Genomic DNA, 27,584 nt, shown 5'->3' with positions numbered 1-27,584 from the left:
CACCAACAACATCACCAACATTACATCACCAACCACAACAACCATCACTATCATCACCACCACCACCATTACATCACCAACCACAACAACCATCACTATCATCACCACCACCAACATCACCAACCACAACAACCATCACTATCATCACCACCACCACCAACAACAGCACTAACCACCACCACCACCACCACCCTCAAGCGTCATTGCCACACCACCTCAATCACCACCGAGCTCGCAGTCCCCGCCGAACCGGCACTGCAGCTGCTCGGCTCCGGCAGAGACCACGGCCGTCACAGCAGCCGTCATTCAGATACCCCTGACTCACCCCCCACCCCACCCCCTGGTTCTCCCGGCAAACCCCGAGGATCACCACCACCACTACCAGCACCACCACCACCACAACTACCACAACTACCAGCACCACCACCACCAGCATCACTACCACCACCACCAGCATCAGCACCACTACCAGCACCACTACCAGCACCACTACCAGCACCACCACCACTACCACCACCACCACCAGCACCACTACCACTACCACCAGCACCACCACCAGCACCACCACCAGCACCACCACCAGCACCACCACCAGCACCACCACCAGCACCACCACGGAGTTCGCTCACCCCGAGTCGGCTCGGCCCCAACGCTGCTGCCCCAGCAACTCCGCGTGGTGGCGGGAAAAGCCGCGCAGCTCGGCCGCCCCGCTCCCATTGGTCGGCAACGCGGCACGTGACGGAAGGCACGTCACGTGGTAGTGGGGGGAGTGTTGTGGGGGGAGGAGCGGTGGCGGTGCGGTTCGCGCGCTTTGCAGACGGCGTCCCGAGTTCGATTCCCCCGCCGGTGACAGATTAATTGATTATTGGAGGCGATCCTGGGACTCGCCTAGGTCGGCTCAGCCTCGAACGAGTACTTGGTGCGGAGTGTAACAACATCGCCGCTGGGGAGACAAAATGCGGCCTGTGGTGGTGTGTTGGTCACCCCCCCTATTCGTTGTGCCACAGTGCCGGCCTTCAGAGTTGCTACTCGCTAGCAGCACTTGCCCCAGCAGCCTGTCAAGGCTATACGGGGGATCTTTATCACTTGACGTTGCGACAGCCCCCCCCCACAGTGTCACGTGACGGCGGTGAAGCACACCCACCCGCCCCCAACATCACGTGACGAAAATGGATTACGCCCATTTCCCGCCCCCTTAGTGTCACGTGACGGAAGGTCTCTCCCCCCCACATCGTCACGTGATGTCCAGCCGTTTCCCCCCCCCACCGCCCCCTCCCTATAACATCACGTGACGTGGGGCAATCATGTTGCACCTCCATCGCGTCACGTGACGTTCGTGAAACCCTCCCCCCCAAACATCACGTGACGCTCGCTGGGTTGATTTGTGGGAGGTCAGAGGTTAATAAGCGAAACGGATTAGGACTTAAAAGGCGGATTTTTTTTAACGAACCAGATATTCGTCAGTTTAAATCGATTTAAATATCAATTGCGTGTGTACCTGTCGTGCACTGAAGTGTTTGATTGCGATTCGGTTTTCGTGAGGTCAAGTTAATTTAATTGCGTGACGTCACGACGCACGTGGCGAGTTTTGACGTCACGACGCAAGCATCTATTTTTGTGACGTCACGACGCACGCATATATTTTGTGATGTCACGACGCACGCGTCAATTTCGTTCGATCGGGAGTTTTTTTTTTATTACGCGGTGACTTCTCAAAGTACCGGACTTTGCGCGCGCTATGAATTAACAAAATACTACCCAATCTCAACACTTTCGTAAACAACAGTAGCCTAAAAAGCGAAATATATAAAAGGCGACGTTTCTAGCAATGGCCCTTCTTCATAGCACATGGGGGGAAAACACCAAAAATGAAACATATCGGCATACATTTATTTGTACAATACAGTAGTTTATTTATCATGGATGTGAACTTAAAAAAATGTAAAATATCTGTTCCGTGGAATTTGGTCAACCAGGGCCCTTGAAACGCCTCTCATCCACGTTCCGCTATTCTGCTTTATTCACTTGATTACAAACTCTTCAAACCAACCAGAAAAGTTAATGTACATGTACTTCGACACCCAATGAGCCTTCTGCTTGATCGTAAATAGCATTAAAATATACTGTCATTGAATTGCAAGTACAGCACTGTATCGCCGTTATCCACTTTCAAGTTTTTGGTATTAATTACCTGTAAATGCAATTGAAAGGTACAGTAGTAATGTATTATTTGCAGTATGCCGGGCATCCCCCCCCCCCCATAACTGGAGCGACTCCCCCAAATCTGGCTCCGAGCGGTTTTACTGCCCTTCCAGATTACTCCCCCCACCACCCCGATCCACTCAAAGGTTCATATCATAGCCAGATACATCGAACAGATATTTGGAAGATCTGAGGCTCGGTTACGAAGAGTACATGAGAGGTGCTTTGTTGTACTGCGAAAAAAATAGTACTCGACATATACTGGATAAAATATGACTTAAAAACAGCAGCAGCAGCAGCAAAAAGTGGATCATGCCTGCCAATGAACACAACGCATAGGTCTGCCTAGACTTCGTGTTAAAATCCAGCGAGAACTTCCACCAACTCAGGGTGATTTGCTGCAATGTTTTATTGCCAGTATATGCACCGGAATGGCTAAACCATGAAGCAATTGGGGCATGTGTGCGGCAGGTATTGGGTATAATCCGGGCAGGAGTGGGGCAGTTGAAACAGGTGTGGGCAGGTGTTGGATATTAGCGGGGCATGCACGGGGCAGGCACGGGGCAGGATTGTTCGGCAGGTATGGGGCAGGAGTGGGAGAGTTTAAGCAGATGGTAGGACATAATTTGGGCAGAAGTGGGGCAGTTGTGAAACAGGTGTGGGCAGATGTAGGGCATTATTGGGGCAGGTGTTGGGCGAGGGACATGGTGGGGCAGGTCTGCCGGCTGAAGAGCTCGAGCGTGATAGCGCTCAGGAACACCGGGATGCTCTTCTGCTGGTGCAGGTGCAGACTGATGAGGTCTGACAAACCTTGCGAGAACTCCGTTTCCAACAATTGCATCTGCCCTGCGTTCTGCGGACACGTCAAGAAGTAATGACAAAGATGGGGGGGGAGGGGGGGAAGGGAAAAAGAGGCAAAGGGAAAGAAGAGAGACGCAAGGGGATATTGTTGTCACACATGTCACACTCGAGACAAGCTGGGGTTTTACAATAATTATGACGATTATGGCACATTTATCCAGGAGTGCACTCTATGACTTTACATCTTATTTACAAGAGGGATTTTGGGGTGGCAACAAAAACTACACAACGGAACCCATCGCTAAAACATAAGTGTGCAATCACCCCTAAAACGTGCACAACAAAAGAACAATTTTGTGAAAGGCTCCATTATCAACTCACCCACCAAGAGAGCCTAACATTCAAAGCAAAGCTCTACAAATCTACACATGCGGTGTGTGGTGATCCTGACTTAAGTGTTTGGGCTGCGAACAGACACCACCAGCCAAACCAGCCCATCTCTGCTGAAAAACAACAACAAGTTCTGCAGCCAAACTGTACCCCCCAACCTCCATCCCTAATGCCAACCCCAGCCATTCCCCTTTTTTCTCACACATGATTAGATCACGCCCATAAACACACCCAAATGCCATGCCCCCTGAGCCCCATGACCGATTCTAAATTGCGGCAGCACTGCTCGGTGCGTACGCTGCACCGACCACACGGCGCACACCTTAAAGAGGAGGTAGTCGTTCTCCCTCTCGGCGTACATGGACGAGAGCTTGTACTGTCCCTCGGTGGAGCCGTCCATCTTGTATCCTGTGAGCGAGTAGTAGGCGTTCCGGAACTCTTGAATCTTCATCTGGAACACCTCCTTCAGACGCAGGTTCTTCAGTTCTGCACTCTCAAGCTGCTTCCTGAGATCTGCATCGCCGTGGGGAAAAGAAAGCGTCTCGGTCATTGCATTGTTTTGCTTAGTCACGCTTGAACCATACTCTCAGCATGGCATTCTTCACTTAATGCAGTGGTTTCTCAACCTTGCCCACGCCTCTCGTCAATGCGGCATCAATAAGCATTTGTTTTGTCTCGTGTCTAAGTGTGTTTTTTGTCACATCGGAGCCCTCCCGTTCCCCGCGTACATTGGAAATTTCTCCTGCACAATATCCATGCGGCAGCCTGTACCCCTCCCTGGCAGAAGCCCCCATCCAATCAACACCCAGCATGACAAGGCTAATGCTTGTGATGACGTTCATCACGTCCTGCGACACAAGTGGGAACAGAGGTGATACTTTTTTGCAATTGTAATTTTGAATTATCTGGTGAGTTGAGTAATCGAACTGACAATAAACTAATCGACTATTTAAAATAATTGGACAACAGTAGTGATGGATAGACCCATATGGGAATGGCATCACGCTGACCTGACTAAAGTGCTATAATGTCACACTCAACCCCAAGCTATGAAGTCTCATGAATGCAACTTTAAACTTACATTGGACAGTCGAATAATTGAACCGAATACCAGCAGTAATACATCTACTCCAGAGCTCCGCTCTCGTTTAAACGCTTTCTGCCGTGCGCGTCTCGGGCGCCAGCAACGACGTGTGCGCTTCCGCTCCTGTTACCAGCGATGACGCGAGAGGGCAGGGCGCTCTCCGAGTCGCCGGGCTGCTCGGGGAGGGCGGCTGTGGCGACGGCGCCCCCCTGCTCCAGCTGGCGCACGCGCTCACGCAGGCGGTCGCACTCGTCCTGCAGCCGCAGCAGCTCGTTTTTGTGCTGCTCCTGGGCCGCTGCGAGCGGGTTCATCTTCATCTGGAGCACGCGCGTGTGCCTCGGGTCGTAATCTCCCTACGCCGGTGCCACCGCAACATGGGGAGGGAGGATGAGGGGGTCAGGGGCGACAGTTCGTCACCATGAGGATTTGCAGAGAATGATCCGGTAACCCCCAAATGTGTTGCATCACATTTCAATTACAGTATTTCAATGACCTGCTACAGCCTAGCAAAGGGGATTCCTGTACCCAGCAAGACTCTTTCGAACCCAACAAATTAGCCAATCAGCCACGAGTATAATACCTGACCCCTTTCACGAACCAACTATCCAAGCAATCACTAACGCTTTTACTTACCCCTAACGATAACCAAGTAGAAAACCAGCCACGCGTACTCGGCTTTCCACTGACCCCGAATCATAACCCCTAAATCCACTTGGGGTACTTTGCCTGGTCCAATTTCCACTCTTTGTTCCCTCTTCAGGTGTTGTGTGCTCCCAGTGCTGCCGCCCCACCTGGAGGCTCCGCATCTCCAGCCTCATCTCCAGCACGCCCTTTTCCTCCGTCACGGTGTTCAGCTTCTCCTGGAGGTCTTCGATCTTCTTGCTGCACCGGGACACATGAGTGACACATTTCCGATTAAACCACCTGCTGGGCATTAAAGATTAATAAAAATGTAACAAATAAAAAATGTGTATTGTATTAGCCTTCGTCATTTTATTGACGGAGCTAAAATTACCATATGGGCTCACTCGGTAAAAATGGGTTTAACCCCGAGACGGGAAGTGAAAATGAAGGAAACATCAGCAATTCATCGCAACACTTACCACGATAGCAGAAACATAAACAGTACACTTACAAAGCATCTATACACCGTGCTGGTAAGCCATTTGGGTAAATTCTAACTCAGCGGTCGGGAACCTATGGCTCGCGAGCCATATATGGCTCTTCCAGTGATGGCATATGGCTCCCAGACAATTTTGAGTTGAAAAAATAAAAAAAAATCAGTTTGGAACTGATTTTTAAATACTTGTGATATTGCTTAATAATACTGTGTCATTTTAAAGTAAACAGAAATTCGTTTTGAAGATAAATTTCACGGGTCACGCCTGCATGAAGCTCAACCTCACCACGTATGAACCAGACTACAAGGCCATCAGCAAAACCATGCAGCACCAGAAGTCGCATTAAAAGTAAGACATATTTAATTTATTATACATTAAAAATACTATATGGCTCTCAATGAAATATATTTAAAAATATTTGGCTTTTATGGCTCTCCCAGTCAAAAAGGTTCGCGACCCCTGTTCTAACTGAATAGATGTTTTCTTTGCTTTACAATGCGTTTGAAAAATAAAAGTTGACATTTGTAAAAGGTTACTGAACGTAATTTTTCCCCCCCAGATATTTCCATGTCATCCGATTAGACGAGTAACGGAACCGCTAATGGGCAGAGCAATCGTTCACATCACCAATCGGATATCCTAGCTCTTACTTCTCAAGTGCGCCGGTTTCTGCCATGTCCCGCTGACCGGGGAAGGTGCACGTGCCCGCTCACCACAGCTGAATCTAGATTTGAAGCTTTCGTGACTGCAGCAATGTATACTCTTTGGTTCTTTCGGTAAAGTCACGTAGGTATAAAATAAATCGAGACGTTTCGATTGCAACACAAGCAATCGTCATCAGGTGGGAAAACCACAGCGAGAATTTTTTCTTTGCTGAAGTGAGAGAGAGAGAATCACCACAGCTGGTCGGCCTCGTCCCGCGAGAAATCCCTGGCGGCCGCCGACACCCGACTGCGCTCCACAGCCAAGTCGGCCTCCAGCTGCAATCACAACCACGGTCAGTTTAACACGTAGGCTTTCGCGACCAATATTGTTCATAATCAACGATTTTTGGGTTTAGATCGCGTTATTTATAAATGTGTCGTAACCCTCCACCACCCGACACGGCCAATCAGTAAAAAAAGTGTCACGTTGACAAAAGACAAATAGTTCACTGCTTTAGCCCACCGGTGTGTTGAAGCGTGAAACCACAACATTTACAATTTGAGTACGACGTTTCGCTGGTAATTGCATCCAGCATCATCGGGCAATTCGCCAGAATGGTGAGGCTCTGCTGTGTCTCCCGTTCTTATATAGAGCAGCAGCAGGGTGACGTCATCATTACAATAACCCCCCCCCTCAAATCTTTGCACCTGATGAGTTAATGATGACGTCACCCTGCTGCTGCTCTATATAAGAACGGGAGACACAGCAGAGCCTCACCATTCTGGCGAATTGCCCGATGATGCTGGATGCAATTACCAGCGAAACGTCGTACTCAAATTGTAAATGTTGTGGTTTCACGCTTCAACACACCGGTGGGCTAAAGCAGTGAACTATTTGTCTTTTGTCAACGTGACACTTTTTTTACTGATTGGCCGTGTCGGGTGGTGGAGGGTTACGACACATTTATAAATAACGCGATCTAAACCCAAAAATCGTTGATTATGAACAACCACGGTCCCCCGCCCGTCCGTCGTCAACATTCGACAGGCAACGATTTATCTACTCAAATTAATTCTTTCGCTCATGATACGTGCGTCTATTTAGGGTGACGAAGAACGACTGCAGAAACGAGACAGAACATGTAAATATACGTAAAACAATGCAAACGAGATGGGGAAAAATACGAGACAAAAATAGTAAGATTTTTGGATCAAAATTGCGACTCGCAAGTAATGACACGTTATCGAATCACCGGATGAGTGAATTAAATTCCGAATCGGAATCAACGTCAGGCATTTTCAACGATCAGGTATGCATGCTGATTGTCGCCAAGTGCATCCCATGTGTGATTATTATTTAAATTATAATGCGAATCAGCCCCTTGTTTCGTTTCATAGACAATTCTCAATAGACTAGCCTAACATCCCGCGCAGAGTGCAGAGATTTGGCGATATTTTCGAAAATATAAATCTTGGTCACCACACGCTCACCTTCTGAGCTTTCAGCTTGTAGTTAAAGGCCTCCATCTTCGTTGTTCCCAGCTGCTTCTAATCAACCATAAACATCACGTTATCAGCAATCAGGATGAAAGGGAGTTATGACAAGCCTTGATCGCAAACAACTGCCATCGCAACCACCATCACAACCATCACCTGCGTGGACATAATTCCCATGTGGACATCATCACCTTTGCCACCACCATCTCCACCACTGTCACCTCTTTCAAAGCCACCACCTCATTCAATAACACCACCATCCTGCCCACTATCACGCCCTCCACCACCAGCGCTCCCACCTTCTTCACCACCACCTCCTCCACCACCACCATCTTCTCCACCGCCACGACCAAATCCACCTCCATCACCATACCCTTCTCAACACCACCACATCCACCACCATAACAACCATCTCCTTTACCACCAGATCTTCCACCAGCACCTCCTCCACCATCACCATATTCCCCACCACCAACTCCAGACCCAACACCACCACCACCACTCTGCTCTCCTGTTTTCCAGTCGCCCCGCTCTACCTCGAGTTCCAGGGTATGGACGTTGACGCGCTGCGCTGTCGCCTCCGCCTCGCGCACGCGCTGGCTCAACTGGGTGGTGAAGCCCGTGGTGGTGGTGACCTCATCGTACGAGTCCAGGATGCCCCTCATCCCATCCCGCTCCTGCATGTCGTGCGCAGCCCCCCACAAGAAGACAAAGATCCCCCCGTGTAGCATTAACAGACCGTTGGGGCAAGCGCTGTTAGCGAGTAGCACCTTTTAAGGCCGGCACGGCACACGAAGGGGTGGGTGGCCAGCAGTGACGATGTTTACACACCGTACCAGGTAGTCATTTGCAGTTGAGTCGACCTAGGGGAGACCCAGCACTGGTTCAGATAACCGTTACTGGTATGGGTGGCCGTAAGCAGGAATGGAACTTGGGTAACCGGGTCTGTAGTGCAGCGTGCTAGCTGCTACACTAGTGCTCCCATTACTATCCAATTTGTGAAATATGCACACGTACCGAATCGTGTTCACTATTATTAATCATCAAGCAGTGGATTTACCAAAGCCGATAGTGATAATGGAGGGTGGTTTAGCTATATTCTGACAAGATGGAATAGATATTCATATAGACTTTATTTTTCTGCCTGAGTGAGCGTACCCGAGTAAGCAGCATGCATCGTCGCTGCAGGTTCTGCGCGTGGTGATCTGCCTGCTGCTTGCGCTCCACCGCCTCGTGCAGCTGCGCCGTCAGGCGGATCTTCTCCTCCTCCAGCCGGTGGCGGTTGCGCACCGCGTCACGCACGCTGCACGCGCAACAGAAGCGACGCGACTCGACGTGAGGGATGTGCGACAGACGTACGTCCGTGCTTAAGCATGTTGAACTTCTTTCGCACCGTACAGAGCCAACAGTGCTGCTCTGACCAAGAAATGCGGGACGTCACCAGCGATTGATAGTAAAAGAGAGCAGTGTTAGTTTAGGTCGTGGAGTTAGTGACGAATATACTCTGCAATAGGCCGTTTTATGTGGGTCAATAATGACCGTGAGTGGATGAATCATCAACCACGAATATGACTACAACTACGACCACCCACCACATTCCAAAGTGAGACCGACTATGACGAGGTGAAACTAACGAGTCTGAATGAAGAGGAAGGCATAAGATCACTTAGTAACGTTCTTAGAAACAGTGGACTAAGTGGCTATATATGTGTATAAAAGCATTTACTGAGTTCACGGTTTGTCTGATCTGATGTTGGGGTGAGAGAAATTATGCACCTCTCACACCAACATTTAATAACAAAGAGCGGACTAAACGTTTAAATGCTTTCATCAACTGGACTTTACAGAATGGCTACATGAAATATTCACAGATCAAGACTTGACTAGAATTCCACAGGTTGTCAGCACATAAAATAATGTGCTGACTACATTAACAATGAAAGGAAGAGCCGGCCGGAGTTTCGAGGGCAGAATGGGGTGGGCTCGCAACTTACGTGGCACCCATGCTGGAGTTCTTCTGCGCCTGCAGCAACTGCTCGTGCTGCAGCAAGCTCAGCTGCCTGTTCAAATCGGTCGGATTCCTGACAAACAACAACAACAACAAGTGCTGTTTACTGGTGAGCGTCACGGCAACGTTGCTGCAAGACTCGCGCGAGACTTGGTGCGCTCTGGAGGAATCATCATCGTCGTCTTCACTTCAATATTTATACCGTGTCTCCCGTAAAAGTACATTCCAAATCCCGAAGCGTCTTGTGGCACGGGATTCCCGGTGGCAGCTGACTCTGTGCGGCATAAGGTTGACGCAACATTGGCCCGCAAGTGGGCATTAGTCTGCCAGTAGGGGGGCGATGTTGCGATGTGGCTTCCCAATTAAGTAACTTGCAAGTACACTATGAGACTTCCTTTACCAGTGGCAAAATATAGTAATAGGTTTTTACCCTTTCAACTGGTACAAAACTGACACCTTTATACAAGGCATCATGTTTGCAATAACCACAACACAAGCAGTCAAAATGCAGACAAAAAGAAACAACTCTGATGACGATGCATATCATTATCATCATCAGAGTTGTTTCTTTTTGTTTGCATTTGACTGCTTGTGTTGTGGTTATTGCAAACATGATGCCTTGTATAAAGGTGTCAGTTTTTGCACCAGTTGAAAGGGTAAAAACCTATTACTATAACTTGCAAGTAATTTATCAAAATTTTACCAGTGTTGTATGGCGAAGGCTCTCTGATGGGGAGGATGTGGGACAGACACATCACAGGGTGACACATGCCCGCATACGCAGGGAATGCAGTGATGAATATTTCAGTGAGTCAGGCCGCTTGGGCGAAGCCCATTAGTGAGCGGTTGTTGATGACTGCCGGAGCGATGCATGAGGTGGTGAGGTACGCGGGAAGCTTACTTTGCCTTCATGCCGGTGACCTGATCCAGCGACTCCCAGGTTTTCAGCTTATTCTGTAAATCCTGGAACAAGAACCACAGAAAATCTTCATGGTGGCACTGGCGCCGACCCTGGCCCGAGGTAACAACCGGCCGAGGTTAAGCGATGAATGTCGCAGGCTAGCGAGTAGCCACGTAATAAATGTCATCATAGTAACCAAACCGCGTGGCCGAATATTCAGGTTTTATAAAAATTTGAACGATGGTGCAAACGAGACTATAGACATGAGATATAGCACCAAATGAGATAAACTAAAAACAAGATTAAAAAAACAATAGGCCGCTAGCCTGTGCAGCAAGCCATCTCGGGTGTCTCAGAGCCTCATGCCTTAGCAGCTTTGGGGGCGCATTGGTGCAGCCATGATACGGCAATGCGCCATAAGATATAAATATCTATGATAATAATATAATCGTATAAATCATTGTTACATTGTGATTAATGTTGCTCTTTTAAAGTTCTGTAATATTCATTTCTGACTAAATATTTCGATAAAATGTCGAACTAAATGGCGCCAACGACTTGACCAAAGCATCCAATACAACTAAAACACACTGCGTCGCTGCGCTGTCTACATTCGTCATCCTCGTAGCGAACAAAGACGTTCACTGCATCGCGCGCTTTCGGATCCGGTTCTGCGGCCGTCTGGAACGCTCTGCCTTCCGACCGATATTAGGAAGCCACCGGAGCTGTGCACTTTTAAATCTAGATTGAAGACTCATTTCTTCAGAGTTGCTGCTTGTGTTTAGTTTGTTGTCATTTCCCCGCACCTCCGATTAACACGTTTGGCTACGTATGGCGAGAAGCAAGTTCAACAATAATACAATTGCTGGTGACCTCAGTGGCACGGCTCGTCAATGTGCAGTGGAAAAGCAAAGCCCTGCTTTCTACATAGCGGAGCCGCCCCCACCTCGTTCTCCACGAGCAGGTGGGCGTGCTGCTCCTGCAGCTGCTGGAAGCGCTCCGTCTTGGAGCGCAGGCTAAGCACCTCCTCCTTCAGCAGCGCCGTCTTCTCCTGTGTCTCTCTGCACACCGCACCAACCCATTGGAACGTTTGCTATTCGCGACCATTTCTCACAGCGCAAGGCAATATCGGAAGAGGCGCCATGTTTCACATGCACAATCTGCGGTAGTTTCACAGAAGGGGGCGATGTTGTAAGTGTGCGTTATTTACAATTGAGCAGTTTGCTGTTCAGTTTTGAAATGTCAAATTCAGATCGCGAAGAACAAGGCCGACTCTTTTTCGGATTTATGGAAAATGCACCCGCAGTAACAACCATAGTATTTACGGACAACGCGCCTGCAGTAACAAACAAAACCGCTACGGGTCTTGAACCGCGAATCTCTGCAATAAGTGGTTAAAGGTGCAACCACTCGGCCATGTCGCTTCAAAATCGTCATCGGAAGCAGGTGGCCGAGTGCCACAAGAGCGCGTGCGGAAGGAAGCCGCTGGCGCGACAGAGCCACCAGCGCTGCCGCTTACCGATGGTAGCGGATTTCTTCCTGCAGGGCCTTGTTCTGCTTCTCAGCGTCCAACAGCCGCGTCAGCTGAGAGCGCATGCTCCGCACCACCACCGTGTCCTCCTCCATCTTGTGCAGCTGCTGCTCCAGGGACTGGTAAAGCGCGGACAGCCCACCGTTACTCCCACCGTTACCCCCCACCGTTATCCCTCACCGTTATCCCTCATCGTCATCCACAGTGGGGGAGAGTGGCCGTTCACAATAGAATTGTCAGTGACCTAGGTCACTCAAGCAAATGAGACAAGACTATCCCGGTGTCTTCTCACCTGGTTCAACAAATAAACTTGTGTCCTGACTATGAGAGTTGTTGTGACACGCCGTCTGATTGAACAGGCATGTGTAACGAATTATCCCCCAGCATGCCTTGCTGCTTACACACATCGCTGCCCACCTTATTCTTGAGCTCCAGCTCCACGCACTGGGTCTGCACCCCTTCCAACTCGCGAACTTTCTCCTTCGCCTCCTGGCACAGTCTTTGGTGGGTGGGGGGCGGGTGGGGGTACGGGGGAATAACATGACGTCCAGGTCGAATCGCAAAACTCCACTCGGCACAAAATCGCACTCATCTCCCAAGCGCTGCGCTCGAGACCGGACAACGGCGTTCGACACAAACGAGCGCACTCGGCCAGGCGGCCACGACATCGCCGTGCCCGTACCGCTCTTGCTCGTCCAGACGACTCTGGGCCTCGTCGCGGTCCGAGGACAAGATTGTCATCTTCATGTCCGTGTTCATCAGCGCCCTCTGCAGATCCAGCACGTTCGACTCGGCAACGTTCAGCTTCTGCTCGCCACACCACGCCGCGCGAAAGGAGACGCCTTACGGTATGACCGGCCAGGTGGTTGTACAACTGTAAGGGATCTGCGAGCCACCCTCACGCACACGCACCACACAGACATGAAATCTCCGCACTCAGTATAACACGCACGGGAATACACGATACGGGGGTCAAGGGCTAGAGGGCACTGACGTCACCCGGACCAGGCGTGCTAGATGTGGATGTGTATTGGGAACGAGGGCGGAGATGGAGGGGTTAAAAGGGGCTGTGGGACGCGTGTTCGGGGTTGGTTTTGGAACGAGTGTTGCTGTGCGAAATCACTTTGGCTTACTATGCCCCCACTCGGACTGCTGCATGTACATCTCGTCTTTCTGAAGGGCCTCGGTCCCCCAACAACATCCTGGAACTCGTGTGGCCCTGGCTGCCCCTTGTCGTTTGTGTTGGGCCCCGGTTGCTTCATCCCAAGCTGTGCTGCAGTGATGTTCTGTTGCGAGATATTGGCACCTCGCCTGGTATACAGGAGGTCATGGGTTCGATCCCAACCCTGACGCCTGTATATTTGGAGTTTGGATGTTCTCCCCGAGGTCATGTGGATTTTTCTCCGGGTCCTCCGGTTTTTCCCTCCACATTTAGAATCAACATGCGTTTAGAGTGATAATGGTGTGAATAGTGAGTGTAATGATGATCCAATTGATTTTATAAGCGCTGAACGCCGTCCTGTCGTCCGCCTAGTCGTCTATGGCGTGGTATACACAACATCTACACAAAATGCATACATAACGAATTAAATAGTAAACTTAAGTGCGCTGGAAGTTTCGCCAGCAAGGGTGAACGAGCGAGGAGCCATCGCGCTTTACCTCCTGCGTCTGCAGCAGTTGTTCCTTATCTTTGGTGAGACGCTGGATCTCGGCGTTGCAGCGGCGATGAGAGGTGGCGGCGACGGTGGCCGCCTCCAACTGGGCCTGCAGTTCCGCCTCGCGCTCCTGTGCATGCTTCAGCTTCAGCGCCAGCTCTCGGTTCTTGCTCAACTCGCGCTGCAGACACACACGCACATGCACGCACCACGCGCGAATCACGCACGAATTAATGTGCAGGAGCGTGCGTGAGTGTGAAACCTCCGAGACGGGAGCTGCCCCACCCTGCTGTTCCTCCCCGCCGTGTCACCTCGTAGTTGCAAGTGCTGGTTTTCAGCTCCAGCTCCGTCTCAATGCGTGCTCGCTTGGCCGACAGAGACAACTTCTGGTTCTCGCACTCCAGGTGGTAGAGCTTGGACTTGAAGTGGCTCTGGTCCACCTGCTCCTCCATCTGCGCGCGTGTGCGAATCGAGGCGCCGTTGGCACCGTTAGTCTCAAGCAGCAGCACAGGCAAATGTTACCGGATATTCACCGGCTAAAACGATTCATCGATAGAAATCAACTCTTATAGTCACGACACAAGTTTATTTGTTTAACCAGGTGAGAAGACACCATAATAGCATCATCAGATAAATCTGGCTGTTGCCTGATGATGCCAGTTGTAATTACTAGCGAAACATCATACTCAGATTGTAAATATTGTGGAGGAGACCACGATCAGATTCACCCACATTTGGGCTACTAAGCGTTTCACTCTCGAAAACGGTGCTGAAACCATGACTGGCGACGATTGCTGGTGACAGTTGCTCTTAGGTGTCACGGCCTTAACAAGAGCCAAAGTGCCTCGGTGGTGAGATGTTAACTACCTCGCCTGGTATACAGGCGGTGGTGGGTTCGATCCCGATCCTGGCGCCTATAAATTTGGAGTTTGCATGTTCTCCCCGTGGTCGCGTGGATTTTTCCCTGGTTCCTCCGATTTTTCCCTCTATATTTAGAAACATGCATTTTCGAGTATTTGGCTGCTATAAATTTCCACATGATGATAAGCCACTTCATTGAGCTATCATTTGCGGCCAGGTCGTTTCTCACAAAGAGCTCCATAGCTCAGTGAGCCTTACCCGTTAAAATAAAAATAGTTTTAAATAGTTTTAGTTTAAAGTGGCACCGGCTGGGCTGGCAGTCGCACCTGCAGGCTGCGGAGGTACTGGTTCTGCAGGGCATTGCTGGAATTGGACAGGGTGGTGGTGTTGTTGTCGTGTGCGCTCAAATCCACTTGGGACAGGTAGCTGTGGAAGGAGTTCAGGACTTTGATCACCGTCGTGTTGTCCGCAGAGTCCTCCATGGCGGTGTCTGCAGGGCGAGAGGTACCAACGTGAGGGTAAAGCACACACGCATTTGTTGGCTGTGGTTAGTGTCGTTGGTGTTCTCACGTCGTGATTTAATTGAGTTATTTTCATTTCTTATTTTTTTTTTTATTATTCTTTTACCTACGTGACTTTACCGAAAGAACCTAAGAGTATGAATCCTTGCAGTCACGAAAGCTTCATATCTAGAATGGTGCACTGCATTAACCAAACGCAGTTTCTTGTGGTGAACGTGAAAGCCAACATGCTCTCTCATAATATACGATGCGTCGTCTTTGAAACAGATTGGCCTACACCAGAGACGGCCTACAACAGGGCCCAGTCTCACTGCCAGGGTCAGCAGGGCATCTTTATTTGCATGCTCACCAGTTAATGCAGTACTTGATTCCTTTCAAAAGGTTTCTATTTGGCGTTCGAACATCTTAACACGACCGTCGCATTGCCAGAAAGGGTAAAAACCCCATTCATTATTCGTCTGCCACACTGTGATACCGGAAAAACAAAGTTCCCGTGGAGTTAAGCACCTGTGTGTCTAAACTTCTTTCGCACCGTACGGAGCCAACCGCGCGACTAGTAACGGCGGGCTTCGGGTTGACAGAAGCCTTCGTCCGACGAGTGGAGAAACCACGACCGACTTGACCGACGACGACGAGAGTCACGAAGGAAGACCGGCGACCGTGCATTCGTTCGCCATCGCAAGTTACCTGCGGGGAACGAAAGAGGCCTCGGGAAGGCGCCGCCTCCACGCCGCGGCCTTCAACTGACGGCTCGCTTAGACGCGACCGCTTTGAGCGACTTGGCGCAACTTGGGAGTACGCCCGACCCGCTACTCATTAACGGATTAAAATCTGGGCTTGTTGTTGTAAAGACAAACGACGATAAACAACAATAAACAACAACAACAGCTGCTACTGCTGCTCGCAACGACAGCGTTGGCCTTGCGCGCCCAAAATAGCGGCCGCGCGGTGTCTGCTGGGAGATCCTCACCCCGCCCCCTTCCCCCCGCCCCCTTCCCCCCTTCCCCCTTTCCCTCTCCCCCTTCCCCCCTTCCACCCCTCCCTTCTCCCCCTCCCTTCCACCCCTTCCCCCCCTCCCTCCTCCCCACTGATGTATACGTCAGCTGAGTGTCACGTTGACTGTAATTGGTTCAAGAAAGTCTGCCGATGAGACACTGAATGTTGAAACTGGTCCTGAGTTTGGTCGGTGGGGGGGAGGGGGGGGGGTCGGTGGGGGGGAGGGGGTACAGGGGGAGTCGGTGGGGGGGTCGGTGGGGGGGTTCGGTGGGGGGGGGGTCGGTGGGGGGGGGTCGGTGGGAGGGGTCGGTGGGAGGGGTCGGTGGGGGGGAGGGGGCACAGGAGGAGTCGGTGGATGCGAGGGGGGGGGTCGGTGGGGGGGGTCGGTGGGAGGAGTCGGTGGGAGGGGTCGGTGGGGGGGAGGGGGCACAGGAGGAGTCGGTGGATGCGAGGGGGGGGGTCGGTGGGGGGGGTCGGTGGGAGGAGTCGGTGGGAGGGGTCGGTGGGGGGGAGGGGGCACAGGAGGAGTCGGTGGATGCGAGGGGGGGGGTCGGTGGGGGGGGTCGGTGGGAGGAGTCGGTGGGAGGGGTCGGTGGGGGGGAGGGGGCACAGGAGGAGTCGGTGGATGCGAGGGGGGGGTCGGTGGGGGGGGGTCGGTGGGAGGAGTCGGTGGGAGGGGTTACCGTGACGTCACCTCCGAGCGCTCTCGAGCTGTCTAGGACGCCGGTGACGATCTCCCGCGTCACGGGGCCGCATTTGATTTTAATTCTTCTTCAGAACGCGCTCGGCCGCATCTAATCCTGCAACAAATATCCCCACCCCACCCTCTCGCTCTCTCCATCTCTCAGTCTCTCTCTCTCTCTCGCGCAACAACCTCAACAACCAGCTGCCGTGTGAAGTCCAAGCCAAGCGTTGCCCCCGGGATCTTTCAGCCTTCGAGGTTGGGACGTTGACCAACGATGGCGGTGGCGGTGGCGACGGCGGCGGAGGAGACGCGAAGCGACCCGGAACCACGGCCTCTGTTCAAGCGGCGCACGGTAACGACGGAGGGCGGCGTGGGGACGACGGGGTATGGGGGAGAGATCACTCCAACTCTGGAACTCGCACGGACCTCCCGAGCCGAACGTCAGGCGCGTCCGTGCGGACCAGGAGCTTGTTGTCAAGGGTTGTATCTACTACGTACGTGTAATTGGGTGGGTTGTGTGTGCGTGCCGAGTGGTGTGTTTGTGGGTGTGTGGGTAGGTAGGTGGGTGGTGTGTGTGGGTGGTTAGGTGTGTGGGTGGGTTGTGTAGGTGGGTGGTTATATTGGTGGTGTGTGTGTGTGGGTGGTGTGTGTGTGGGTGGTGTGTGTGTGTGTGGGTGGTGTGTGGGTGGGGTGTGTGTGGGTGGTGTGGGTTGTGTAGGTGGGTTGTGTAGGTGCGTGCCGAGTGGTGTGTGTGGGTAGGTGGGTGATGCGTGTGTGGTTTGTGTGTGGGTAGGTGAGTGGGTGGTGTGTGGGTAGGTGGGTGATGCGTGTGTGGTTTGTGTGTGGGTAGGTGAGTGGGTGGTGTGTGGGTAGGTGTGTGGGTGTGTGGTGTGTGGTGTGTGTGGTTTGTGTGTGGGTAGGTGGGTGTGGTGGGCGTGGTTTGTTTGTGTGTGGGTAAGGTGGGTGGTTTGTGTGTGGGTTGGTAGGTGGATGGTGTGTTTGTGTGGTTTGTGGGTAGGTGGGTGGTGTGTGTGGGTGGTTTGTGTGTGGTTAGGTGTGTGTGCGAGTAGGTGTGTGGTGTGTATGTGGTGTGTATTTAAGTAGGGGAGCGGTGGTGTAGTGGTTAGCGCGCTGCGATAGGAACCTGAGCCACCCGAGTTCGACTCCCGCTCACGGCCAACACCCAGTGACGATTATCTGCACCGGTCCCGGACCTCCCCTAGGTCGACTCGGCCTCAAATGAGCACCCGGCTCAGTGCGTGCACAATGTACGTGGCCTCAGTAATAGCCCCCCCCCCCCCCACATTGTGTAAGAGCGCAGGAGGGTGGTCAACACATCTTCGCCTAGATATAAGGAACGAAACAGGAAGACTTCTCCACAAATCTGGCTGTCGCCTGATGAAGCTAGTTGTAATTACTGGTGAAACGTCGTACTCGGATTGTAAATGTTGTGGCTTGGCTCTCTAACACACCGGTGTTGCTGTACTAGTACACTATACACTACACTACACACTACTGCTGTACTAGTATACTACACTATACACTACAATATACACTACACTACACGCTAGTGCTGTACTAGTGACGAATTGGCCACGTTCTGTTTACGTGACAACCCTTACTAGTTGGCTGTGTCGGGTGGTGGCGGGTTTTAACGATACATTTATATATTTACGCGATCAAACCCAAACACCTCTCGTATAAATTGTCAAGTGTTATTCCCATTTTCTGTCTAGGTTGTCTACAACTGCGTCGCTTTTCCACGTTGTGCAGTATTCGCTTTGCAAGCACTCACCGGTTATCATTTGTAAAACCCATTTTCGTTGGGGCCCCCATGCAATCAGTCGTACATGACGATGACAATACGTTGAATCACTAAACAGTACGCAGTGTAACCAGAGGTCGCAACCGGGTACCCGATACCCGTACCCTACCCGATACCCGGCTACCCATACCCGGCCAGGTACGGATACCCGTTTGCGACCCTGGTGCGGCCGGGTACGGGTAAGGAATCAAAACCCGTTTGCGACCCTGGTGCGGCCGGGTACGGGTAAGGAATCAAAACCCGTTTGCGACCCTGGTGCGGCCGGGTACGGGTAAGGAATCAAAACCCGTTTGCGACCCTGGTGCGGCCGGGTACGGGTAAGGAATCAAAACCCGTTTGCGACCTGAGTGTAACTGCTTTTCTCTGGGGTCTAAATACAGGTTATCGGGAAGGCCCTGCATTTGGGATGTTTTGGCCAACACCGATTATTTAAGCCGTTGTTAACTATGGGAAGAAACCGGAGTACCTTGCAGAACGGGGGGGGGGGGGGGGGGGGTTTGAGATAGTTACACATTGAAATCGAAAGGCACCCGAGTCGGGAATCGAACCCAGGTAACTTATTGCCACGAGGCACAGGTGTTGTTAACCACTGCGCAGCTCCGACAAAGAATCCCATAATATGAATATGAATTGCAGGCGCAGTCTGCTGCACGATCCATACCCGATGTTGAGGTGACGTCTCCATCGCCAATTAGAAGCAACCTCCCCTACCCCCCGTCCCCCCATATGTTAGCGTTTTAATTGACCTGCCAATGAAGGTCACGCGTGGTAATTAGAGCAGCAGCACACTTGCAGGATGACTTTGGCACTCTGGGGCCACAGACACACGGGCCTCCGTTCAGTTCGAGGGTGTTTGCGTAGTACATTTTTCATAAACCAATACTAACATTTTCTTGGTTCTTTCGGTAAAGTCACGTAGAAGGGAAGTAATAAAATAATAAAAATAAAACATAATAAAATGAAATAAAATAGTGAGAATTATTTCATTTTATTATGTTTTATTTTTATTATTTTATTACTTCCCTTCTACGTGACTTTACCGAAAGAACCAAGAAGATGAATCCCTGCAGTCACGAAAGCTTTAAATCGAAATTCAATACTAACATTTTCACGGTTTTTTTTTATATTTGAAAGGTTCCTTATATTTTTTGCCAAAATAAAAGATTATTTTCGCAAAACATATCAATGTTGAAATAACGTCGGAAATACTGGAACGTCTGTGAAAAAGAGCTTTCACAGCTCATCGGAATCCTCCAGTATAAATAAAAAACTCTTTGACTTTAAACTTGGAGAGGGGGTACACGCTTGGACTTCATAACGAGAGACAGAGAAGCACGTGGATGAGAGAACACAGGCAATCTAATGACATCAAACTGTGTTGAAAGAAGAAAAGTCAGTGGGATTCGGGCAGGACACGTCTTGGCTGGCATGGATGGTGGCCGGTGGTCAAGAAGAATGACGGAGTGGCGGCCAAGGAATGGAACTCGCCCGAGACTACGTCAACCGGGGCAGATGTAGTGACGAGATCGAACTCGTGCTGCGGGCGGATTCTAGGGTGGATTGCTGAGCCACGGCATTTTTTAGTAGTTGGTGGCAGCTTGGGGCGGGGGAGGCTTTCATCTTACCGTGGCTGATGATGAGTCATAAAATGAAAGCGACAGTGAAGAGACACGAACAGACAGACGTGTGCCACGAAAACACCGCAACGCGTGATTTGATTTTTTTTTCTCCTCCTGCTCCCTCCTTCCAGCCCGGGGAGTCACGGTTCGCAGAGAAATGAGCGGCGTGGCCCTGGGGAACACAGCTCGCATTCATGGTCGCGGTGACACTGGCATCGCTGTGCCACTTCCCCCCCCCCTTCACGCCCTGCGACTCCTTGTGCACGTGGCAGCAGCAGCTGACCGAGGTACGGTGGGTGGCGGTTGTGGTTGCTTCGGTGGGGCTGGTTGCGGTGGTTGGAGGGTTTCTGGTGGTGGTGGCGTTCGAGTGCTGGTTGTGGTGGTTGTAGTGTTTCTGGTAGCACCAGTGGTTGCTGTGGTGGTTATGGTGGGTGTGTTGATTCTTGTAGTGACTGCTTTAGTGTTTGTGGCGCTGGCGGCACAGGTGCTTTGGTCTTTTTCTTCGTCCGTACGGCTGATGTAGATGCAGAGTAACAACTACAATTTCACATTCAGGTGGTCAAGCCAGACAACCGCCGTCAGGTGCAGCGCAGTGTATCGCTGGAATACAGCAGTTCTTCGGTGTTTGTGGTGGTCAGTGTTTTGATGGCCAGTGTTTTGGTGGTGGGTGGTGTGGTTATGTTGGTGTGCTGGGTTGCAGTGTTATTTGTGGTAGGTGGTTGTTTTGGTGGTGGTGGTGATGATGGTGTTTGTGGCAGTGGTTACCAGCATGGGGCCTCCCAGCCCACCAGATGTGGCGCCACTGAGTTTTGCCAGCCTTTATTTATACAAAACAGCACCTTGTTCGTAGACGCTGTTGCTTTAGCAAATGTTTTCCGATGCCTTGTTAAAAAGTTCTTAACTGAATGTTCTACCATTTGTTACACGTGTTCCAATGCGTGCTTGCACAGAACGCTGGCTGTAGTACTCATGCATTGTTTGCTTCAACTTTCTTGCTGTGGCTCTCACCAGAGGAGGGAGGGTGTCTTGTCACAATGGGTTCCCGCCATTCCGAACTATGTACGCTCCTGTGTGGGTGGTTACCATGCCGCTCGCCACAACGATCGTGCACACCCTGCATCCAAATCTCACCGCGCACGCACAAACGCACAACAAAGACGTGCACACGCAATCACACACACACTCTCCGCAACTCTGTGCGTTCCTCAGGCGAGCGGTTGAGCATGTGAGTGCCCGGCGCGCCCTGGCAGCACGCGCCCTGCGATGCCACGCGCCCGCAAGATGAGCTACTGGCGGGCGTGCTACGTGGCCGGCCTGGTCGCATCCGCCCTCACCGTCTTCCTCATCGTCTTCTACTGGGACGAGGTTGGCACCGTGCAGCTGTCTCTCCGCACCAGCCTCTTGGGCCACCACGCATCGCTGCCACCGCCTCCGCCAAACATTTCCGGCGTCAGGAGGAAGCCGACGAGATGGCACTCTGCCGACATCCAGCGGTTGCTCGGCGAGCTCAGGCTGTCCTCGGGCACGGCCGAGCGACGCCTGCAGGAGCAGCCGGCGCCGCCGCCCCCCGCGAAGACGGCGGTGGCGGAGGAACAGCGGAGGGCGGCCGCGGCCGCGGTGCTGAGCCAGGCCAACATCGAGGAGTGGGAGAGGGGCTACGAGAAAGAGGCGACGGCGGAGCCGGGGGCAGTGGACGACGACCGCCTGGCGCGCGAGCAGGCGCGTCGGCGCGCCCGGGTGCGTCACGCCTGCGACAGCCCCGACCTCATCTTTCAGGGCAAGAACCGGACTTTTGACGAGATTCCGAACCGCGAGCTCAAGCACCTGATCGTGGACGACCGGCACGGCACCGTGTACTGCTACGTGCCCAAGGTGGCGTGCACCAACTGGAAGAGGATCATGATCGTGCTGAGTGGCAGCGCGAGCAACAACGGCACGCCGTACGCCGACCCCATGGACATCCCGCCCGACGTGGTGCACCTCTCCTCCAGCCACCAGGTGTTCAACCAGTTCTGGAGGAAGTACGGCAAGTCGGGCAGGAGCCGCATGAAGGGGAAGCTGCAGCGCTACAAGAAGTTCCTGTTCGTGCGCGACCCGTTCGTGCGGATCATCTCGGCCTTCCGCAGCAAGTTCGAGATCCCGAACCAGGACTTCTACGAGGCGTTCGTGGTGCCCATGCTGCGCCAATACCAGAACGTGTCGGCGCCGCCGGCCACGGCCGAGGAGGCGCTGAGCGGCGGCCAGCGCCTCAAGTTCTCGAGCTTCGTGCAGTACCTGCTGGACCCGGCGACGGAGCGCGAAGCGCCCTTCAACGAGCACTGGCGGCAGGTGTACCGCCTGTGCCACCCGTGCCAGGTGCCGTACGACTTCGTGGGCCGGCTGGAGACGCAGAGCGAGGACGCGCCGTACCTGCTGCGGCTGCTGCATGCGCAGGACGAGCTGCGCTTCCCGCCGGGGTTTCTGAACCGCACGGACGACCGCTGGGAGGACCGCTGGTTCGCGGGAATCCCCCTCGACTGGAGGCAGCGGCTTTACAAACTCTACGAGCCGGACTTTGTGCTCTTTGGGTACCCCTACCCTCAGCAGCTCCTGCACGGCTGAGAAAATAAATTCCTACGCCGCCTTCCCCCCCCCCCCCCAACACCCCTAACCAGGGAAAAACAAGGGTCTGTCACTTTAGTATTTTATTTTAAATGTACTTGTTTTCAATTTAAAGCATTTCATTTTATGCTTGAATTTCCGTGCGTGGGGTCGGGCCTCGGGTTTGAGTAATCGTGGGAGATCTTCCGTACGCCGTTGCTCGTGTAATCCGGGGTGCTTGGTTGAATGCGACGAAAATTAACGTCAACTCTGGGAAGAATGCCGACTCCGTTGTGCTTCCAAATAAATGAATAGCGTTGATGAATCCGGGGCTCCAGTTGCATTTCTTACGCAGCTGGCCAAAACCTCATGTCCGTCCCCCCCCCACCACTCTTTTTTTCATATCCTGTGGTTTTTGAAAAACTTCCTCTTGAACAGATTTGTATGTCACCGTGACAGCTTCTCGCCACGCTCACGTGGCGTTAAACGCACGTCGGGGAGAAAAACCGCCCGCTGGCACCGTTTCAGCATCAGCTTCCGTTAACCGCCCACACAGCATCTCAAAAGCAAATAAATAAAACTCCCAATAAACAGAAGAGTTGTTTATAGCATTGTCAAATGATGCGAGTATAAACATGATAAGCGCAAGGCATAAATATCTACAAATTGCTGTACAATAAAACAAATTAAACTCCCTTTTGGCATCGCACACCACCAAAAAGCCAATGAGCTCTGCCACCAATTAAAATCAAACTCGAACCGACTGCGCGGCAGAATTCAGGCTCGTGCAAGGGTAGAACAACGCCCAACAAAAACCCGCCGGGCTGTAAAACCACAACAACCACGCTCTGCCGGCAACGTGTGGACGGGCCGCCCGCCTTGCCCTCCCCGCCACCTGAAACGCTCGCGTGCAAAATCGGCAATAAAAACAGCAGCCGCGTCGCCGCAGCCCGCAAATGCGTCCCAGAGGAGAAACCACGGAACCAGGCCTCCGGGAGTGGACGGCAGCCAGCACAACAGCACCTACGATGAAAACAATCGGATGTGCTTTCGGTTTGGAAGTTACAGTGGCTGGGATCATTGGGCGGGTGGGTGGTGGGGGTTTTAGACTCTCCCGGACGCGCCGGCGTGCGCTACCCGCTAGATGCGTAAACAAGTGATCGCCGGGAGCAACTCTCAGGCAGCTTGGGTCCAGGGTTAAGATGAATGGTCTCAGAGGGTTCGAGGCTGTCCAAACCCCCCGGGGCAACCCGCCTTCAACCGTGGTACCAAAATCAACATAAAAAGTTCCAGCAGAGTCGTCTGAACGCGACGCCGGAAGCCAGTGCCCGTCCAAAGAGGGAGTGCAGGTACCCGGAGGAAATCACTCCAGGCCTTCAAACTAAATCCAAAGTATTCATCCGACACTGTAATGTAAAAGCGCCGCCCCCACCCCCCACCCAAAGCACGGGGCGGTCGCCCAGATTCACCATACCCGAGGGACGGCTCCGCTGGTTGCCCATGGCACCCAGGTCGGTTGCGTATTTTTGCCAAAACGGTCTGCCGTTGTCCGTTTTGTGTGGGCGGCGAGTGTTGCGCGATTGGCGACGGTGCCCTCCGCCGCGTGGGGCTAGCTCTGTGTCATCGCCGCACAGTGGTTCCAGTTGACCTCGTCGGGCAGCAGGCGGCCGAGACGCAGGATCCCGTCCACGGTGGGCTCCAGGAAGAGGGAGCAGCCGTCGTCGTCGTCATCATCGCCGCCGTTCAGCGGCTCCCCCTGCGGGGACGGGACCTCGTCCCTCCGCCAGGGTGACGAGAACGCGGTCACCTTGGATCGCCGTGGCAACCGCAGCCTCCGCACACAGCCGAGCTCCTCCAGAACCTGGCGGGTGGCACAGCACGGAGGGAGCCATTGTCTTGCTCTGTCGGTTTTTTTAGCGGTGGTGCTGCAACGGCTCTCCCATGAGTTTCTGGAATGTACCGCGCGGTATTAAGTGCGAGCGGTGACAGACGTGGCACGTTTGTTGCGCAGAGGTTTGCGGTTCGAGCCCAGCGCCAGCCCTGGTTAATACTGTGGATGTGTTAACCGTATATAGTATGCACTATCTGCTTTACAGTGTGCTTTAAAAGCGTCCGTGACCTTGATCGAAAGAGATTACCCCATTGTGCGCCCACGTCATAGTTAAAATTTGCTTTACTTGAAAAATAACCCGCAAATTACTTAATTGGGAGAACACAAAGCACCTAACCCTACCCCTCTGATCCTCAACCCCAACTCCTAAACCTAACGCTACCCCCCTTACCTTAACTCTACCCTTAACCCTAATGCTACCCTTGCTATCCTTACCCCTGACCTTAACTCTTCCCCAAACCTGACCCTTCCACCCGTGCAAGGCCACTCACCATGAGCAGCTCCCGGAGCACCTGCGGCTGCAGCACGCCGGCGTAGTGGCGCAGCAGGCGGTGCTCGGGGAGGCCGGGCTGGCTCATGACGTGCAGCAGCAGAGCCTCGAGCATGCCCTTGCACACGGGGGTGTTGAGCTCGCCCTGCACGCTGCGCCACGGCCTCGCCGCAAAGCGCACCGCGCTGCGCTCGCTGCAAACGCGCGCACACAAGTACACACACGCACGCACACAAGTACACGCACGCACGCACACGTACACACACGTACACACACGTGCACACACACACACACACGTACACACGCACAAGTACACACGCACAAGTACACACGCACAAATACACGTACACACACACGCACACACACAAGTACACACACACGTACGTACGATGAACTTCTTTCGCCAACATACGTAGCCAACTGTGCTATTCAGAGGTGCGGGGGGAAGAACAACAAACTAAACATTCGCACACGCATGCAATATTTAGCTTTAACGTTGATGTATGGTTGCAAATATTTTTGATTCTTCATTCGATGGTGTTTTTAGTTTTGTTCAGATTGCTTTCCTTCATTGCTCTACTTAGTTTTGGTGTTTCGTTTTGGGAACTTTGGTGACCTCGGGTTGACTCTTTCAAGCGAGATTCATCCTGTATCTCTGGACCTCTTACCTGGCACACACATGCATGCACATGCACGGATGCAGACGTGCGACAGGGACAACGCATGTATGACATCGGGAAGCGGGAGGGAGGTGCACACCTTCTTTTGGCGGCGATTTTGTGGATCCTTTTAGCACTCGTTTGGGGTCCCCCAGGTGTGTGACCAACTCCATTGATCAATGTGGCCGGTTGTCTATCGGGTAAAGTCCTTACAAGCAACGCAAATTTCGACTGAAATATTATCGCGGGACCCCATTTTAAAGACGGCCAGACAGACATAACTACTGCATCGATGCTCAACCTCAGTTGGGAGAGCGTTAGCAAACATAACACACCCCGTTGTGCGGTGAGTGGGGAGCCCCTGCGTGTCCCACGTGCCGTCGCGGTCGCTGGACCCCGTCCCGTCCGCTCCGCTGGTGCTCGATGCATCCTGCTTCACGCTCGACGGGTTCCGTGCACAGGTCTCCGTTCCCACAGTATAGGTCGGCGTGGATCCAGTACTGATTTCCTTGGACCCATCACATGTCTCCATTCCCACAGTACTGATCTCCTTGGACCCATCACAGGTCTCCGTTCCCACAGTACAGGTCGGCGTGGGTCCAGTACAGGTCTCCTTGGACCCACCACAGGTCTCCGTTCCGACAGTACAGGTCTCCTCGGACCCACCACAGGTCTCCGTTCCGACAGTACAGGTCTGCGTGGATCCAATACTGATCTCCATGGACCCATCACAGGTCTCCGTTCCCACAGTACTGATCTCCTTGGACCCATCACAGGTCTCCGTTCCCACAGTACAGGTCTGTGTGGGTCCAGTACTGATCTCCGCTCCCACAGTACAGGTCTCCCTTGAACCAGTGTATGTCTCTCTTCGCACAGTACCGGTGTCCCTGGATCCATTAACGGCCTCATCTCCCACGGTACAGGTCTCCTTGGGCCCAGCACAGGTCTCTTGCTGCGCTGTCATTTCCAAATCCCTCGCGCCGCCCCCGTTGCACACATCCGCGATGTCCACTCTCGCCCTCTTCGTGCCCGCAGAGCGCGCACTCTCGTCCGCGTCACCACCCACGGCATTGTCACCGTCGTTATCATCAGTGGTCAGAGCTCTTTTCTGACACCCTTTGGCCATGTCAGCAGTAGAGGTGACCACCTCCACCGCACACCCCTTCACTCTCCATTCCTTGTTGCCATCGTCGCCGTCGTCAGCCGATGCATTTATCGCGACGGCTTTTTGAGTTTCCAATTCTGTGGCCGCGCCTCCATTCATATTCCCGTTCGTGACAATGACCTCTTTGCATTCTGGGCGGTTGGGCGAGCGATCGGGCGAGCCCGGCCGCGAGCGCCTGCCCGGGCCTGCGCCGGCTGTGGTGCTGGTGACGGCTGCCTTCTCGATCGTGGAGAGTTCCGCTCCGGCACCCGCGTCCTCGACGTTTTGGCCGGCGGCGGCTGCACCGACGCCGCTGCTGCTCTCCATGTAGTCATCGGTGCGGGAGCAACGCACGAGCCACGCGTGGGCATGTTCCGGGGTCACAACCCTCCGTGATGTGTAGCCGACCTGCAGCACGGCGCCCTGCTTCTCCAGGGTCTGGCTCGCACGCACGGACACACGCACAGAACACAAGCACT

General features: G+C 52.8%; 3 protein-coding genes across 7 annotated transcripts in view; 1 reads left to right on the top strand and 2 right to left on the bottom strand.

Annotated features, from left to right (window-relative positions):
* Window positions 1-1,888: 1,888 nt before the first annotated feature.
* MAD1L1 (mitotic arrest deficient 1 like 1) lies at window positions 1,889-16,166 on the bottom strand. Of its 2 annotated transcripts, none has more exons than XM_078605106.1 (18): window positions 15,904-16,166; window positions 15,022-15,185; window positions 14,146-14,286; window positions 13,839-14,015; window positions 12,862-12,986; window positions 12,597-12,678; window positions 12,168-12,298; window positions 11,595-11,709; window positions 10,649-10,710; window positions 9,734-9,820; window positions 8,898-9,042; window positions 8,276-8,416; window positions 7,734-7,790; window positions 6,496-6,578; window positions 5,269-5,359; window positions 4,608-4,830; window positions 3,716-3,906; window positions 1,889-3,055 (listed from the first exon to the last, which is right to left on the bottom strand). In XM_078605106.1, exons 2-18 carry the CDS (start codon window positions 15,175-15,177, stop codon window positions 2,879-2,881), a joined length of 2,184 nt encoding a protein of 727 aa, XP_078461232.1. In that variant the 5' UTR covers window positions 15,178-15,185; window positions 15,904-16,166; the 3' UTR covers window positions 1,889-2,878. The 2 variants fall into 2 exon arrangements, with proteins under 2 accessions (XP_078461232.1, XP_078461233.1); XM_078605107.1 differs by lacking the exon at window positions 15,904-16,166 and adding an exon at window positions 15,724-15,844.
* A 735-nt stretch (window positions 16,167-16,901) lies between these two features.
* LOC144726415 (carbohydrate sulfotransferase 12-like) lies at window positions 16,902-23,246 on the top strand. 2 transcript variants are annotated; one of them, XM_078605104.1, is made up of 3 exons: window positions 16,903-17,249; window positions 20,473-20,628; window positions 21,551-23,246. In XM_078605104.1, exon 3 carries the CDS (start codon window positions 21,605-21,607, stop codon window positions 22,940-22,942), a length of 1,338 nt encoding a protein of 445 aa, XP_078461230.1. In that variant the 5' UTR covers window positions 16,903-17,249; window positions 20,473-20,628; window positions 21,551-21,604; the 3' UTR covers window positions 22,943-23,246. The 2 variants fall into 2 exon arrangements, with proteins under 2 accessions (XP_078461231.1, XP_078461230.1); XM_078605105.1 differs by lacking the exon at window positions 20,473-20,628 and having other exon boundaries at window positions 16,902-17,249.
* A 262-nt stretch (window positions 23,247-23,508) lies between these two features.
* Window positions 23,509-27,584, bottom strand: part of GTF3C1 (general transcription factor IIIC subunit 1) — a 34,713-nt gene continuing 30,637 nt past the window's right edge. For 2 of the 3 annotated variants that reach the window (XM_078605101.1, XM_078605102.1), the window contains exons 36-38: window positions 26,297-27,543; window positions 25,304-25,496; window positions 23,509-24,782 (exon numbers count right to left, since the gene is read on the bottom strand). In XM_078605101.1, the coding sequence (XP_078461227.1) occupies window positions 24,531-24,782; window positions 25,304-25,496; window positions 26,297-27,543 (1,692 nt within the window). In that variant the 3' untranslated portion in view covers window positions 23,509-24,530. The remainder of the gene's footprint in view (window positions 24,783-25,303; window positions 25,497-26,296; window positions 27,544-27,584) is intronic. The other variant, XM_078605103.1, reaches the window with a different exon arrangement.

This window comes from Lampetra planeri, chromosome 23, assembly GCF_965212315.1.
Source record: "Lampetra planeri chromosome 23, kcLamPlan1.2.h2, whole genome shotgun sequence".
NCBI classification, from domain to species: Eukaryota; Metazoa; Chordata; class Hyperoartia; order Petromyzontiformes; family Petromyzontidae; genus Lampetra; species Lampetra planeri.
This window is presented reverse-complemented; position numbering and strand designations above follow the sequence as displayed.

Excerpts from the sequence above, each read along its gene's own strand:
- MAD1L1 (XM_078605106.1), bottom strand. The coding sequence starts at position 15,177 with ATGGAGGACTCTGCGGACAACACGACGGTGATCAAAGTCCTGAACTCC. Across the intron at positions 14,016-14,145 it reads CCAGCACTTGCAACTACGAG|CGCGAGTTGAGCAAGAACCG; the intron begins GTGACACGGCGG and ends GTGTGTCTGCAG. Across the intron at positions 11,710-12,167 it reads GAAGAAATCCGCTACCATCG|AGAGACACAGGAGAAGACGG; the intron begins GTAAGCGGCAGC and ends TGCGGTGTGCAG.
- LOC144726415 (XM_078605105.1), top strand. The coding sequence starts at position 21,605 with ATGCCACGCGCCCGCAAGATGAGCTACTGGCGGGCGTGCTACGTGGCC.